The sequence below is a fragment of the Humulus lupulus genome, chromosome 6, assembly GCF_963169125.1.
Source record: "Humulus lupulus chromosome 6, drHumLupu1.1, whole genome shotgun sequence".
NCBI lineage: Eukaryota > Viridiplantae > Streptophyta > Magnoliopsida > Rosales > Cannabaceae > Humulus > Humulus lupulus.
Window position 1 is genome coordinate 164,607,087 of NC_084798.1, and position 18,042 is coordinate 164,625,128.

The window sequence follows — 18,042 nt, forward strand, 5'->3', positions numbered from 1 at the left end:
AACTTAAATGTTAAATATAAATTAAGTTATAATTAATATTTTCAAAGAATTAAATTGATTTGTTTTATAGTTGAAAAATATTTTATTATGATTTATTTTATATTTATTATGTAGGGAATTTATGGCATTTTTGCTCTTGAAAAGCAAGAAAAATTATGAAAAAAAATGTGGCATTTTTGTGAAAAAAAAACCAAGGAAATTGGCATTTTCCCAGCTGTGGGCCTGCCCAGCCTTCAGGCCCAAAGCCTCCAGCACCTACCACTTCACAGCATGCTTCGGCCAACCTCCTGGGCAGCTTGCCACCAATCCCTTCAGCCAACTTCCTTATTCAACTGCCACCGTGGGCTTGCTCTCCTCACCAGCCCAGAAATGAGGCCCACAGCACCAGGCCCGAGCCCAGCCGTTTGCCTCCACCAAAGCTCCCAGCCGTCCCTTCCTCACTTAACCATCACTCAGCCCAACCTACTCGGCCCACCAGCTGCCAATCCGGCCCACCTTCAATGTGCACAGCCCACACGCCTCTGCCCAGACTAGGCTCACTGCCCCTTGCACCCCAAGTGCCACAAAGCTGTCATTTTTATTTTTGAGCCCAACAAAAGCAATTTGTCCCATTGTCCCATTTGTTAAAAATACAACATCTTTACCCCACTTTCTACACATTTTACCCCAAAACATCATCATTATACCATATAATTTACCCATATTTTCCATATTATTATTAATTCAATTAATTTAATTAATTTAAATTGATTATTTTAATACCCTTTTTTGGCTATAAATAAGGGAGTTTAGTGTGCATTTTTTGGAGAGGAGGTTATCATACCAAAGTTTCTACATTTCAAAACCTCTCTATTCTCTTCATCTTCTTCTTTTTTTTGGTTATTTTTTTATGTATTTTTAGAGGAACAATTTGGGGGTTTCTCCTCCAAATTTTCCTATTTATGTTTGTAATTTTTAGTGTGTATTTGCTATTCTAGTTATGAGTTTCTAATCTTTTTAAGATTATTAAGGTGATGATGAAACAATTTGTAACTAGATAGTATTTATTTTGTATGTTGATTTCTCATTTTGTGCAACAAAGTTTATGGAATTTTCTTCTTCAAATATTTTCTTTCATCTTAAATATCATGTATTTTGGATTGTTAGCACATATTTACACTTTGTTCTTCATTAGTGCAAAAACATAATATTTTTTGGGTAAGATGTGTCATTAAATTGTACACATCCATGCTTAGAACAAAAATATTATGTTTTGCTTTATAAATAATGTTCATTGATTTATTTGTTATTTCATTAGGTTGATTTATATTAAATACTTTGAAATTATAACTTTTTGAAAAGTGAAAAAAAATCTTATATTTTTAGAAGTAATTTGTGCTTAAAATTATAAATCTATTTGGAAAATAATAGTTTGATTTATTTTAACTATCACTAAAACTTGGGAATCAATGCACTTATAAATATTATTAAACTTATATTTTGTGGATTATAATCCTTAATAATCTTAGTTTACCATCTTGATTTCTAATATTAATTTATTTTTATTTATTGTCTTAAATTTCTTTATTATTGTCTCTTATTATATTTTATTGTCACAAATTCTCATCAATCTTTGGAACTAGGTTAAAATTTATTAATTTTGGTTTAAAATAGTTTTCTTTTCGATTTTAGACAACTCATTTGGGTTCGATCTCGTGCTTACACGAACACTATATTCTATATACGATTCGTGCGCTTGCGAGTTATAAATATTTAAAACATACTTATTTTGGGTCCATCAAGTTTTTGGCGCCGTTGCCGGGGAGTTGCAAGAGAAAATAAACGAAATTTATCTCAAGGTTAGTAAATTCTTCTACTAGTTATTTTAATCTTTGCACTTAAAAAAAACTATATATACAAAAATATATAAAAATATATATCTATAAAAACTATAAAAAAAAAGAGATAAAAAGAAAATTTTGGACGGTTCTACCACCCATAAAAAAAAAACTTGCTTATATTTTTATATTTATTGCATTTTTTTTAGTTGACGGCACTTATGTTTCCTAATTTTTCTATCTTTTTAATTTTTATAGTTGACAGCACTTGTGCCTTCTATCTATCTTTTTAATTTTTATAGTCGATGGCATTTGTGCCTCCTAATTTTGTTATAATTTTGTTGTAATTTATCTTGTTGTTATTATTATTATTATTTTTTGCAAGTTACTAGTTGATGGCAATTTTGCCTCCTAGTCTTTTATTTTATGTTTTAGTTGATGGCACTTGTGCCTCCTAATTTTTTACCTTAATTTTGTTATAGTTGATGGCATGTTATGCCTCCCTACTCTTGCCTAATTTTTAATAGTCTTATTTAATTTTACCTTATTCTTCGTTGTCTTTTATCATATTATTGTGGGAAAAAATACTTGAAAAGTAAAAAAATCTTAAATCTTGTCCTAGCTCTTGATTTCATATTTTAATATTGTTTATGTTATCTTAATTTTTTTTTTTTTTTTTTGTGTTTAGTACTCTTCTTAATTTATGTTATAATTTAAAAAAAAAATCTCTTGAAATGGATCATTTTAATTATAGTTGGAATTCTGAGTACAACTATTATGAGCAATCAAATTTAAATTATGGAGAAACTAATGATATGTATGATATGCATGAATCATTTGATATCCATTTTACCCCCACCTATAATCCAAATTTTTCATGGAGTCATACCCAATCTCCAATGAATCAAGGGCATGAATTCAACATGCCTAATCCAAGTCATGCCCAATCCGACCTATCCAACCTATCATATCTCATTCAACAAGAAACGAGTCCATCTTTAGATGATACCCTACAACAGTTCATGCAATCAACCTACCAAATCTTACTAGCCAACTCTCAGTCAATCTCAAAAATTGAGATAATAGTAGGACAACTTGCAACTGTTATAGAGTCAGAAAAACAAGTTTATCACAACCAACCCATTCCTAATCCAAATAGTCAAATTAAAAATGAAAAGGAGAATGAAGTTGTTGAAGAATTTGTAATATGCATCCAACCCCCTAATGAAACAAAAGAGTTGGATGAAATAATTTTCGAGGCTCTTGAGAAAATGAAAAAGATATAATTATATATCAAGAGCCCATAAATGAACAAATTTGTATATTTACTCAAAATGAAAATGAGTCTAATATAGATATGCAATTTTCTTATTTTATTTATATTCCCTTAAAATTGCATATTTCTAATTTTCTTATAGATGTGATGTTATTAATTATTATTTATGACATTTGCATCAAAGTCATAACTCACTCTACAAATGAAATTTTACACCATCGATTGGGTGTAGGTTGAAAAAAAAAATTATAGTCGAGCTAAAGACTATAAACTAAAATGTTTTGTTGGAGACAACCCATACTTTAATGTTTCATTTTATATTTCACTTTTGTTGTGTGTTTTTGTTTCATGTTTCTCAAAAGCTTGAAGGAAGCTTTTTGCCAAAAAGAAGAGAAGAAAACAAAGTAGCCAAATCAATGAAGCATACCTCAAAGGGAGTAGTTCTTAATCTTTTCTATTTTATTAAACATTGAGGACAATGTTTCATTTAAGTTTGGGGGTAATGTGTATGTGTGTTTTCTTGGTGTTTATGTATTTTTCTTTATATTTTTGCATGTTTTTCATTTGTTGTCAAATTCAAAAAAAAAATTAATTATTTTCTTTATTTGTTTTTCTTTTTGTTTTTTTATGTGATTTTCATTTGTTATATATATTTTCTTTGTTTTGTTTGAAAAAAATATTGGTGATTTTCATTTTCCGATGATAAGAATTATGATTGAAATTGTTCTTAGTTCTTAGAAAAGTATAAATAACTCTTAAGCTTTACTTTTAATTTTTAAAGTTAGTTTTGTTTAAATATATATTTTTCATAATATGTCACTTTTCTATTCTATTCGAATTTGTGATATTTGGATATAGTTTATTTAAACATTAAATTCTTTAAATCTCTAAAAAAAAAAAATTGGAAAATCCTAGAATTTGCTTGATTATCTCTTGAGATTTAATTTAATTTTGTTTGCATAAGTTTGTCTAAATGTTTACATGATGATTTGATGTTTTTGTGTTAAATATTTATCTTGAAAAAAAATTTAACTTTTTAATTAATTACATAAGCTTTACTTTTATTTGTGATTTTCTTTGAACTATTTCCTTTATATAATTTTTGATGAAAACATTAGACATCACCAATTAAAAAAAAAATTGTGTTTTTAATTTTTCTTTTGCTCGAGGACTAGCAAAATATTAAGTTTGGGGGTGTGATAGCTCTACAAAATAGAGTTATTTTACCATTTTTTATGTGTTAATTGTTGCTTAATTCTTGAGTTTTTAATTGATTTATTAAGTTTTAAAGAAATTTTGAATTTATTAGGTTTATTTTGATTTTATATATTTTTGTATGTTTTTATAGTTATTTTGTTGTAAAATGTTGTAATTAATTATTTGAATTATTATAGTTGAATTTGAGGTAAAAAAATATTCTATTATTGAACTTAAATGTTAAATATAAATTAAGTTATAATTAATATTTTCAAAGAATTAAATTGATTTGTTTTATAGTTGAAAATATTTTATTATGATTTAATTTATATTTATTATGTAGGGAATATATGACATTTTTGCTCTTGAAAAGCAAGAAAAAATATGAAAAAAAATGTGGCATTTTTGTGAAAAAAAACAAAGGAAATTTGCATTTTCCCAACTATGGGCCTGCCCAGCCTTCAGGCCCGAAGCCTCCAGCACCTGCCACTTCCCAGCATGCTTCGGCCAACCTCCTGGGCAGCTTGCCACCAATCCCTTCAGCCAACTTCCTTATTCAGCTATCTCCGTGGGCCTGCTCTCCTCACCAGCCCAGAAACAAGGCCCACAACACCAGGCCCGAGCCCAGCCGTTTGCCTCCACCAAAGCTCCCAGCCGTCCCTTCCTCACTCAGGTGGAAATTAGACTCGGTACCATTTTTAATGATCTACTTTAATTTTTACCCACTATTTTTAACTTTTATTTTAGTACCCAAATTTTCAATTATTGTACCCATTATACCCATTCAATTACATGTTTTTTTTTTCTCCTTCAACACGCTACAATTAGGATGCATTTCCAATTTAACTATAATATGACACATATAATACACATTACAACAACACTTAGAACCATGTGCTCAAATAAGGGTAATTTGTGAAGTCTCATGATAATAATGGGTAAAGTTCAACTAAATATGTTTAGTGTCTAATTTTAGTTAACTACTCCTAAAAATGGGTAGTTCTCAACCCTCACTCACGCATCACTCAGCCCAGCCTACTGGGCCCGCCAGCTGCCAATCCGGCCCACCTTCAATGTGCACAGCCCACACGCCTCTGCCCAGACTAGGCTCATTGCCCCCTTGCACCCCAAGTGCCACAAAGCTGCTGTTGACTGCGTTTTTAGCCAACGACGTGAGCACGTCAATAACGACAAGCCTTCAAGAGAAATCAAAACGACAACAAACGGTATAAACAAGAAAAGTAAAGAACACAGGAGATTTTTATAGTGGTTCAGCCCCGATTGTCGGTAATAGCCTAATCCACTTAGAGTTGTGATTTATAAATCTATACTCAAGATCAGATGGACTATGCCAACTGAGTTTCTTCAGTATAAATTGTGAATATACAAGAATTCTCTCTAATTTCAGCACTTTCTCTCTCTAGAATAGACAGACCCAATTTTATCTCTCTAGAAAGAAGAAGCAGAAGGGAGACCTCTCTCATCTCATAAGCTCTCTATTTATAGACCTGGGATCATCAACTGATATCCCCTTATAATAGGGATATTTTATTATATTTATTACATTTATATTACAAATAAACATTCAAAATTCGAAATGTAACAAACCCCCCATTTGTGGGAAGAATGAGAGATTCCCGCGTATGTTGTTGAAGTTGTGTATGACTTAGTCTCCTCTAGCTAGTTGGTCCACCTCCTACTCACTACCCATGCAAGTGCTGGTTGAACATGCATGGTGGTAGGATATGCATGGTGGTAGGACATGTTTTTGGTGGGTTGAACGTGCATGGTGGTAGGAGATGCACTTCTCTCCTCTAACATGCACTCTCCTCTAGCATGCCATGTTCCTCCTTGAACCAATCTCCTTGGCTTCTCCTCGGACCAAGGTGGTCCGAGGCAACCTCCTTGGCACCTCACCTTGGACAACATTGAGGGAACCCCACCTTGGACAACATTGAGGGAACCTCACCTTGGACAACACTGATGGAACCTCCTTTAGCATCTCCCAAACATGTCCGATCGAACATTGTATAGACTTTCCTTATGAAAGTCTAAGTCTCCATTCTCTTGCATGAGACTCCTCCTCCTTAGCTATTTACCTTGGACACGTTCGAGCCAATACTTAGAAAACCTTGGGAGGCTTACCTCCTACACACCCTTGGGGTCTCCTAGGACCACACCCTCCTTGGGGTCTCCTAGGACCATTCCCCTTAACTCTCCTAGAATGCACCTTCCTATTTTTTGGGTATAACAGCTGCCATTTTTATTTTTGAGCCCAACAAAAGCAATTTGTCCCATTGTCCCATTTGTTAAAAATACAACATTTTTACCCCATTTTCTATACATTTTATCCCAAAACATCATCATTATACCCTATAATTTACTCATATTTTCCATATTATTATTAATTCAATTAATTTAATCAATTTAATTAATTTAAATTGATTATTTTAATACCCATTTTTTTGCTATAAATAAGGGAGTTTAGTGTGCATTTTTTGGAGAGGAGGTTACCATACCAAAGTTTCTACATTTCAAAACCTCTATATTCTCTTCATCATCTTCTTCTTTTTGGTTATTTTTCTATGTATTTTTAGAGGAACAATTTGAGGGTTTCTCCTCCAAATTTTCCTATTTATGTTTGTAATTTTTAGTGTGTATTTGCTATTCTAGTTATGAGTTTCTAATTTTTTTAAGATTATTAAGGTGATGATGAAACAATTTGTAACTAGATAGTATTTATTTTGTATGTTGATTTCCAATTTTGTGCAACAAAGTTTATGGAATATTCTTCTTCAAATATCTTCTTTCATCTTAAATATCATGTATTTTGGATTGTTAGCACATATTTACACTTTGTTCTTCATTAGTGCAAAAATATAATATTCTTTGTGTAAGATGTGTCATTAAATTGTACACATCCATACTTAGAACAAAAATATTATGTTTTGCTTTATAAATAATGTTCATTGATTTATTTGTTATTTCATTAGGTTGATTTATATTAAATACTTTGAAATTATAACTTTTTGAAAAGTGAAGAAAAATCTTATCATTTTAGAAGTAATTTGTGCTTAAAATTATAAATCTATTTGGAAAATGATAGTTTGATTTATTTTAACTATCACTAAAACTTGGGAATCAATGTACTTATAAATATTATTAAACTTATATTTTGTGGATTCTAATCCTTAATAAGCTTATTTTACCATTTTGATTTCTAATATTAATTTATTTTTATTTATTGTCTTAAATTTCTTTATTATTGTCTCTTATTATATTTTATTGTCACAAATTCTCATCAATCTTTTGAACTAGGTTGAAATTTATTAATTTTAGTTTAAAATAGTTTTATTTTCGATTTTAGACAACTCATTTGGGTTCGATCTCGTATATTTTTGAACACTATATTCCATATACGATTCGTGCACTTGCGAGTTATAAATATTTAAAACATACAAATTTTGAGTCCATCAGTTACATATATTTTTCCTTATTACAACACGAATAAAAATACATTTGATTTTAATAAAGGAATATTATATGTATTTAAACAAAATACCTCCTAAATCTATGACCAACCCCTAATAAATTGTATCTATATAAAATAAAAAGAGCAAAATGTATATAATAAAAAGAATAAACCCAAAATTAATAATATTAATTCTCATTTGTATCTAAAGCACTCACAGTAGATGATGCAAATCAAATATACTTTCAAAATATTGAAAAAATGATTAAAATTAAAAAATAAAAGACTTAAAGATGCTCATTCTTTTTGTGAGGAATATAACCACATACATTTTACAAATTCGCAAGATTTCTATCTAATTTTGCTAACAGAGTGGTGATGTGATATGATAGTTTAGTTGCCAGCGTCAATACTTTACTTATAATTTAAAACATAAATAAGAGGTGTTTGGCTCCTTAACTAAAAAATTGTTTTTTGTTTTTAAAAGCTAAAAACTATTTTTTGAAAACAAGTTGTGGTGCTTGGCATTATTTTCAAAAAACAATTTTTAAAAATAAAGTTACAAAAAAACAGAAAATTTTGAGAGCAATAAAAAATTATTTTATGTTGTTCTCAAATTTTTTTGTCTATCTTTTTTTTTTCTCACATCACTTTTTTAATTATTATTATCTAACATAATTTATTGTCATATCATTTTCTCTTGCATTAGTTTCTCTCTTCACTTTCTCTCTCTTCACTTTGTATCTCCTTATTTACTATCTCATCACTTTCTCTCTCTTTACCTTTTCTCTCGCTTATTTCCATCTTCTCACTTTCTATCTTTTCATTTTCTCTTTTATTATTTTCTATTTCCTTATTTTCTCTTGCATCACTAACTATATCCTAATTTTCTCTCTCATCACTTAATATATCCTCATTCTCTCATCGTTTTTTCTCTCTCGCCATTTTCTCTCATCACTTTTTCTCTACTCACTTCTCTTTCTTCACTTTCTTTCCCATCACTTTCTCTCATTTTTTCTTGGATCAATTTATCTCTTCTCAATTTCTTTTTCTTCAAATTTTCTTATCCTTACTTTCTCATTCCTTATTTGTCATTATTTTTTCTTTCAAATTATTTTATCTCATTATTTATTACAAACTTTTAAAATATTTTTCTCTTTGTAAATATATTTGTTAATTTTTTATTTAAGATTTTAATAAAATAAAACTAACAAATTATTTTTAGAAAACATTAACCAAACACCTCTTGTTTTTTTAAAACTACAAAAATTATTTTTTGTTCTCATTTCTGAAAACACAACTTTGAAACAAAAAACAGAAAATAATACCAAACAAGCCCTATAATTTTAACTTTGAACTATTACCACTACCAAATCCCCAAATTTTTAAATATTAAAATTAGAGCACAGAAATAAATTATACACGTAGCAATGCTACAACACTTCTGTGTCACTGCATCACCACGAGCGAAATTGGACGGAATTCTGGAAAAAATTTAACAAAAAAAAATCTTAATAAGCGTTTCATAATTGAAATGTTCAAAAAGAAATATTATATTTAAATAATATAAAGAAAAACTTGAGAAACCTATATATATTGTCATGTAAAAATTAGATGCAAAACAAAAGAAGAAAAATAAAAAGTGGAAATTTGTGATGACAATCCACTGAGTGTGCTCTAAGTGCAGCATATTATTTGAGAGAAATGTGTGGTTAAAGTACAATCGGGACAGAGCAAAAAAACAACTTGAGACGGGAAATATCCGTAAATATACAACAATAGTGCAAATTCAAACCAAAAGAAGATGGGCATAAACTCACAAACAATGAACTCCATAAATCCAACAAGAATTTTCCCAGCAACAACTCTATTTTCCCCCCTCAAAGCAACTTTATGAAACAGACCAAACAAATAAATGGCTTGCAGATGAGTCAGTAATATGCTTTTCTTGGATTGCCCTGAAAGAATATATCAATCACAAATAAGCATTAACAGTTCATGTTAAAAAAATACATGTGTAATGAAGGATGGAAGGCTTACCAGAGGATTTGGTCGGTAACGATAACCAAGCATCATCCGCTTCTTGTATTGCTCATATATGTCATCCTCAGGAGTTACCTCCCCAGGATTTTGAGCACCAACCCCCAAATTGTTTGTCTTCACATCGCCGGCCATAATCGGGGTTGCAATACCACTTCTTGAACTGCCTAGACCCTCACCTGTAATCATTACAAATGATTGCTATACTGCATTAGTCAAAATGAAAGCTATTGCATACGCAAATCAGAATTATCAAAATGAGAGAGAGAACCTTCTTTCCACCCCATTTTGGACAAGAGTTTGTGACCCACATTATCAGCCTGTATTCTTGCCTTTTCTGCATTCTCTTTGGCAGCTTTCTGGGCAGCTACATCATTGCAGGAAGCCATAAACTTCTCAAGCTCTTCTAGTGGAATGTAATCACCCATGTGATGACCTTTCTTAACAGACCCAGCTGAAAAAATACACCAAAAATTAGATTCAAGAAGGGAAAATTGTCAACCTAAAACCTCCCAAAGGAGAGAAAGAAAACAATGGTTTGAATCAGAATTTAGCATGAACCTTGAAGGGAGGGAGGTGGGGGCATCTCATCTTTTGACTGTTTAGGTTGTCTCTTCCTTTCCTCCTGTGCAGCCTTCTTCATGTAGTATTCCATCATTGCAATAGGATCTGAACCTGTTGGTGCGCCATAATCACCTAAAAATTACATAAGCATGCAGTACATTAAATAAATTAGTACTATGTGGACAAGTCCAAGATAAACTAGAGCAGACAAATTCTAATCAGTTGATTTTCATGAACAGAGCAAAAGAAAAGACGAAGACACATAAATGCCAAACAGAGATAGTTGTGCACCAAATACACACTTCTTACTTAACAATATATTGATAATATACACACATACACACGCCAAGGGAATTCAAACTAAAAAAGCTACTAAAAAAAAGGCTCACACTGCTCTAGACCTATAAGACACAAAATTTAAACCAAAAGAAAAATGGTTATCATTTGTAAGAATATATATCTTAAATTTCTTTTAATTTAAATTTACCGCTTCAAAAAAAAAGCAACAGATAACATGGTATTGACGATTTACCTGCTTTCCCTGCAGATGATGTTGAGAAAGCACTTGAACTCTCAGAAGCATCATATAAAGCAGAGGCAGGGGTTTGATAATTTGAATGGTGCTGAAAAGATCTTTGACTACTATTTGAGGATTTAGATGATGAAGTGCTTGTACCACCTGTAAAGTACAGCTTGAATCAGTCGGAAAGAAACAAAAAATATCATGGAAAACAAAGAAATTAGCTTGCATTACATCTTTTTGGAAAACATCACGTCTATATGTGCCAACAGAAGAAATACACGTCAAACCTCACTACTGTGAACCACATCGAAATCGCCACCAAGTAATCTAATACAAGTTTATAAATGCTACAGACCTAAAGTAAAATACTCATCAACCAAAACTTATTCATTGTATAATACCTGATACACAATCTATGCATCACAAAATCATAAATTAGGCCAATGACATGTGCAGCAACAGGGAAGTCACAGAAATGTATTGCACAAATCGTAAAAAGCTGCTGATTTTAGATTTATCTAAAGGGTGTTTGTTTTGAGTAGTTGAGTTGCCTTGGAAAGTGTAGATGGACTTAGGATGGAGGTAATATTATACTCTTGTGTACAAAATGGTTCACTTTAACCTTAAAATACACGTAGGACCCACACAAATTATTACATTTACCCCTTAAAATTTGAACCAAACATAAAAAAGGATTTAGATTCCCATTCCCACCTTTACTTTACCCCATACCAAACACCCCCAACAAGACACCTCATAAATATCTCATATCATAAAAGCTACAAAGGTTGACAGACCTTAAGTCCTTTACAATATACATTTATGTGTCCACTTAAAGCAAATTTTGAAAGAAGTTTCCTTATCAAGGCTTGTATTTCAACCACTATAGAGTCGAACATTATACTTTCCAACCAGAGAAGCAATAGATGTCTTCTCCTTCATAATTACAACATACTACAGGTGATAAGTAAAAATTCTAGAGTTCTAATTACATGTATAAAGCATCAAAAAGACACATTTTGTAAATAATCAAGAAAAAATAATTAAATTAAAGGACCAACCACTTTGAGATGTTTGTAATTCCTTAGTCTGTGCAAGAGCCATTTCTTCTTCAGCAAGCTGACATTCATAGTATTTGTAATCTGCACAGTTCACATCGAATAGAAACCTAGAAATAACAATAAATAAAAAATAATTAAAAAAAAAAAAACAAAAAGCATAGAAATTGAGTCTTAAACAAGAAAATAGTCCAGGAAAGTTGACTTCACAAGATGTCCAACAAAATAACAATATTGGAGACAAAAAAAGGACGAACCAAAATGTAATGCCTAAAACTTCTAGAAGTCTAGTACTTACTTAAAAGGGGTATCGCCGGGATTCTTTTGACGAGCAATATGCTCAAATTGCCTTCCATTTTTAGCCACAAAACTTGCTAATTTGTCAGCAACTTTCTTCACTGTAGGATCACTTGGCAATGGTAGTGCTGCATATCACTTATAAAACTGATTAATACCAAGTGCATGAGAAAGGTAATGCAAATTACTCTTGTAGCAGGCGTGCCACATATTCCAATTCTTTCATGAACATCTCTTTCCACCATGTTGATAGGAACTAAGGTATAAGCTGCATTCATGAGACAAGAAATATTCAAGAACGTCTTGCCCTCTTCATGCACACCACTTCAAGAGTAGAGACGAGGTACGTATCTTGATAACTATGTATGGTGTACATACAGAAGGGTACTGCTCTTAATTTGCTAAATAATACTTTGGAAAGAAGAAAAACATTTTCACAAAAAAGTCCCCAGATTTTTTTTTTTTTTTGAAAGAGTTCCCAGATGTTCAGAACTACAAAATTCTGGACAATTTTACTGAAAAGCAGACATGACAAACCAAAGCACTGAAAAGGGCATCAAAATAGAATTGATTTTTTTTTCCAAACCAAAACCATTTACAATAAATAATCTAACTTCCTAAGTGACTTCAGAACTTATTCGTCATCTCTTCTAACTCACTCCTTTCGAATCCACGAACTAATTTGTTTTGTTATGTATTTTCTTTTATCTTTTTTTGCTAATAGAATTCCAACAATAAAAAAGGCAATGTCCAGATTTTAAAATAAACTAGATCAGTGCAGATTCAATGCATCATGAAAACACGATTGTGCATGAGATTAGGAGACGCACAAAATATTAATACAAGAAAAGAAGATTCACAGGAATTGATATAAATGAATAGCAGTTATTACCAACATCCAATTGCCCTGATGGTTTCTCATACTCCTCTGGCTGGCCTAATTTTTGTTTTTTTGTTGGTGCATCAGCTGAATCATCACCTGCTTCATCTTCATCCTCATCTAACTTAACTGGAGGAGAAACAAGCTTTGACTTCTGCTTCAAACTGAAAGCAAGTTTGCCACTTGAAACTGATTGTGTGCTCTTGCGCGAATCAGAACCACTGGTTTTACTAATAGCAGCATTAGGAATCAAACTTGCTGATACAATTTTAATTGGTTTAGGATCCCCTGAAGCAGGGGCTTTCTTGTCCTTGTCGTGTTGTAGTTGTTTGAACCTTTCCATGAACGAACCATCATTAACAAAGAGGCTAGGTGGCACTCCTTTGTCCATGGGCAAAGAGTCAAGTGTGCTTAGGCTGTTTAGAGGAAATCACTGTTTGACACAAGCAAGCTTCCAAGCTATTTAGACATAGCCTTTTTTATCTTTATCTCATTTTGATATGCAGGAGTGTAATATCAAATTAAGCCTGTAAAATCTTAAGCACACCAACATATTGAAACTAATGTATCTTACCAAAGTCCTCTCTTCCATTTAAAGAAATTACCAATGTATTAAAGATAAAATGCTATTGCAAGCCCTCTTCTGAAGAGGTTTCAAACAAAGAGAAACAAAAGTTCACCCAGATGAACTCTAAAGGTTCTAATTGATAGTGACTGCCTAAAAAACTGTTTGCCTCGGGTTTTAGCATAAAAATTACGAGCATCTCCAATGGAGTGTGATAAAACTGAGGTATAGCTACTTTTTAGCCCATTTTCATAAAAAAACTCCAATGGTGGTCTAAAATGTGTGTAAATTTGGCAGAAAATATAACATGGGCCAAATTTGACCCTGTCCCACAATAAATATCACATTTTTTAATTACTCTTTGGTCATTCATTAATATGATTTATTAATTGAAAAAGTTTTTTAATTTTTAATTTATCTTTTAATTAGAAAAAATTAATTGTTTTGTATATTTTCAATAAGCATTAATAGCTGTATTGACTTTTTTTTAGCTAGTTTGCACCTTAAGCATTGGAGTACAAATGCAAAAAGTGGGCCAAATGTAGCATTGACACATATTTTGGGCAAATTTGGCACAAAATATACACCATCCATTGAAGATGATCTAAGGATATCAAGTTGACCTTTGGCCAAAATATAATCACCGAGTCCCAAAACCCAAATCCATAATGAAAACGACATTTATTTTAGGTAAAAAAAAATAAGTAACCAACTTACAGAAAAGAAAATTAATCAATTAAAAAAGATAAAGTCCCTAAACCACAAGCACTCATCACTGATCAAAATTTTAATACTAACCTCAACACAAAACTGAAACTAGATCAACATCAAAACTGAAGGCAAAAGAAGTTAATCAATCATAAAAATCAAAACCAATAACCTCTAGGAAGGCTAATCATATGAACCAAAAAGGAAACCCCCAAATCGAAGAAGGAATTCAAAGTCTTAAGAAAAAGAAATAGCATGATGAAAGTCATATCAATAGAGCAACACGTTTTGATTGAATAGAGCTACACGAATGAGACCAACTTGACCAAATATGGATTGAATCTAGGGCTAGCAATTCAAGTAAATATGTCATGTTTGTGTCATCACGTTTATGACAAAACATAATTAAAGTAGACATGAACACGACACAATTATTAAACGTATTAAGAACCTAAACATGAACATAGTCTCCCAACACACTTAACATGTATAGAAAATGTGTTGTGTGACCCAAACATGAGATCAACACGATTAAACATATCCTATGACACAGACACGAAATCAACACAATTAAACAAAAATATGTAAAAATTATAAAATCTACAACACATACACAATACATAGTTCAGCAATAATACAGCACTAACACAATATAAAGACGTGCTCAACAAAAATCCTTCATAGTTTTAGTCTACTCAAAAACATAATATGATAAATTCAAAGTTCTAGTCTCTAAACTAAAACAGATAACAAGTTGACTCAATCTTCCTCTGCCAGCAAGTTTCAAGTTCAACTTGTAAAGAATGTAATAATACCAAATGACCAAACGACATTATTTTGTAATACAAGATAAAGGAGTAAGTATATTTGATTTGAACTAAATATAATCCAAAAACACCAAACACTTTTAAGTAAAATATACATCTGTTTTCTATGGGATGCCGACTAACACAGTCCTCACAGTTACTATAATCATGCGTAGATTAACTAACAATCCCTTATTTGGCAAAGAACACCAACAACATTAAACAAAACGACCCTTTTCTTAATAACTATTGTAAACTAAGCAATCATCAACCAAACCCTATGCAATGAATGTAATTTATTACAACGTAACAAATCCAAACTTAAAATTTGTGTTGCGTTTCCAAGATTTCATTAGGTCTTTAAAACATTTTTATTCGTAGTTTAGTATGTTATATTAACAGATTTCATTTATTCTCTTGAATTGTACACATAACTCCTAATTATGCTACCTAAGCATGGTAGGTGTGGACTGGTGTGAACCACAATGCAACCCAGGCGCTATCAATGGTCCTTTGGTCAGCAAAAATCACAGGACATTCTAATTACACAAATCAACCACTTCTTCAGTGAGATCACAAACAACCACCAATCTAAAATCAGAGTAGAAAACAAACCCTAGAAATTCATTTTCCACAGTTTAAAGCACAAAGAAAAAATCCAAATTCAGCCTCCGACAGTAACATTTATACATAATTCAGGGTGAAACAAAGATAAAATAAATAAATAAAAAACTCTCGTAGCAGATTCAAAGATAACAGATTCAAATTTCAAACCCAAAGCTCAGTGATACCTTCCTTATGCGGCTGATTGCAACGAACACAAGAAGAGAGGGAGATCAGGAGTAGAGTAATCGCACCGTCGTCGAGGTTAGAAGAGTTGGGCTGAAATTACAGCAGCCACGGAAAGAAACGGAAACGGTATTGTAGGTGAGAAGGATGGGTCTCTTTGTTTGACGACTGGTGGAGGGGACGAGAGAAAAATTAGTCTAGTAGGTTTTTTTTTTAATTTTCTTTTACATTTAATTATTTAATCACTAATTTATGATAAAAAAATATATATTTAATCACTAATTAATGTAAAAAAAAATCACTTTTATTAATTTTAAAAAATCTAAAAAATAATAATAAAAAGATTATAATAAGAATTTTTAGCGCTGAAAACCTGTGAACTCATTCTAGGAATCCCCAAAGTCCTTGGAAAATTTCAGCTTTTATATATATATATATATATTGTTTGGTAACACTTAAAAAAGATAATTTTTTTAATTAATTAATTAAAAATTTGATAATTAAATATAAAATATATTTGGTAAATCTATTTCTATTTATTATTTTTTAAAATTTTAATTAAAATTTATTAAATTTTGAAAATAGAATTTTTTTACTTTTAAAATTTTTTTAAACAGTTTTCAATTTTTTTTTTCTTCTTTTCTTCAAATCAACACCACATATTGTTAAACAAAAAATAAAAATAAAAATTATCAAAAGTGTTTATTATTATTATTTTTTTAAATAAAAAACAAAAATAATTACCAAACATATTTTTATTTTTTTTTAAATAAATAAATAAAAATAAAATAAAATTTCCATTTTTTTGTTTAAAAAATTCAAAAACAAAATTTTTAACAAACGAACCCACAGTGTACTCCTAATTAAAAAAAAAGTCGTATACTATCCACATTTCAAATTGATGCTATTGATTCTCCATCTTTCCAAAATACCTCTCTTATTTATTTTTCTATCACTTATCTTCTCTTTATCTCTAGAATCTCTCCCTCTCCCTCACCCAAACCCAAGGTTAGCACTAGAATACAACACTCACAACCACATTTCGTTGTAAAATTGTTGAAAACATCTCCATTGTGGTTCTGAAGATCTCAATATCAAATGCAACATCTATTTTTAGGGATATTAGAGGAGAAAAATCATAGGTAAGAAGATTATTCATTTTTTATAGTGTTGGGTGTTCTTTATTTTTATTTTTTTTGGCTATTTCAAACAGATTTGTGTATGCATTGGTGTCTTTTTTTGGTTTGTTTGTGGGTTTTTTATTATCTGCGATTTGTGGGTATTTCTGCGTTTTTTGCAACTATTTTGCTCAATAGGTGCTCGATAAGATGTAGGTGATAGGTTTGAGGTTGAGCTCGATAATGGCTCGATATATATATATATATTTGCTCGATAAGATGTAGATGATAACTTTGAGGTTGAGCTCGATAGTGGCTCGATAAATGCTCGATATATATATTTATATTTGCTCGATAGGGTTCGATTGGGGTATAGATTTTTGGTTTATCAGTTTCTCCATGGCTGCTCAATAGTTGCTTGATAAGGGCTCGATGAACATATTTGTATCAGCTAGATAAGGGTCGTCTGGGTGAATTTTTCTGTTATATATGTTGCTCGATATTGGCTCGATAGAGTAGAGGCTCTATGTTAAATCTAAAAAAAATTGACAATTTTTTTAACAATTTTTTGTTTTCATCTCAGGTTCCAGTGTTTACGTTTTTGTTTATTATAATGGTATTTGAGAAATAGATTGTAGGAAATGGATTTTTAAGGATGCTCAGTGTACAGTGATACCGATGGAGAAGGATGTAACGTACTTGAAACTTCTGACATATTGCACGAGGTACTTTAGGTGGATAAAAAGTTATATGAGTTGAAACTAGAGGTTCCTTACACATGTGGCGACCAACCATTTCCACCCATCACCAGAGCAAACTCTCCTCTACTGAATCTACATGCCTTTGAGCCCAAATAGAAATGCAACTCATCTTCTTTTTTACTCGATATCTTCCTCAATAATAGCTGATGCAACAGAACTACAGAGAATTGC

At 31.1% G+C, this 18,042-nt stretch overlaps 1 protein-coding gene across 2 annotated transcripts; it reads right to left on the reverse strand.

The window, feature by feature from the left end:
- Window positions 1-9,433: 9,433 nt before the first annotated feature.
- On the reverse strand, window positions 9,434-16,193 carry LOC133782680 (SURP and G-patch domain-containing protein 1-like protein). Of its 2 annotated transcripts, none has more exons than XM_062222029.1 (9): window positions 15,995-16,193; window positions 13,137-13,575; window positions 12,246-12,372; window positions 11,951-12,057; window positions 10,899-11,045; window positions 10,364-10,498; window positions 10,074-10,256; window positions 9,803-9,981; window positions 9,434-9,720 (listed from the first exon to the last, which is right to left on the reverse strand). In XM_062222029.1, the coding sequence occupies exons 2-9, from the start codon at window positions 13,513-13,515 to the stop codon at window positions 9,694-9,696; spliced, it is 1,284 nt and encodes a 427-aa protein (XP_062078013.1). In that variant the 5' UTR covers window positions 13,516-13,575; window positions 15,995-16,193; the 3' UTR covers window positions 9,434-9,693. The 2 variants fall into 2 exon arrangements, with proteins under 2 accessions (XP_062078013.1, XP_062078012.1); XM_062222028.1 differs by having other exon boundaries at window positions 13,137-13,557; window positions 15,995-16,192.
- Window positions 16,194-18,042: the final 1,849 nt, after the last annotated feature.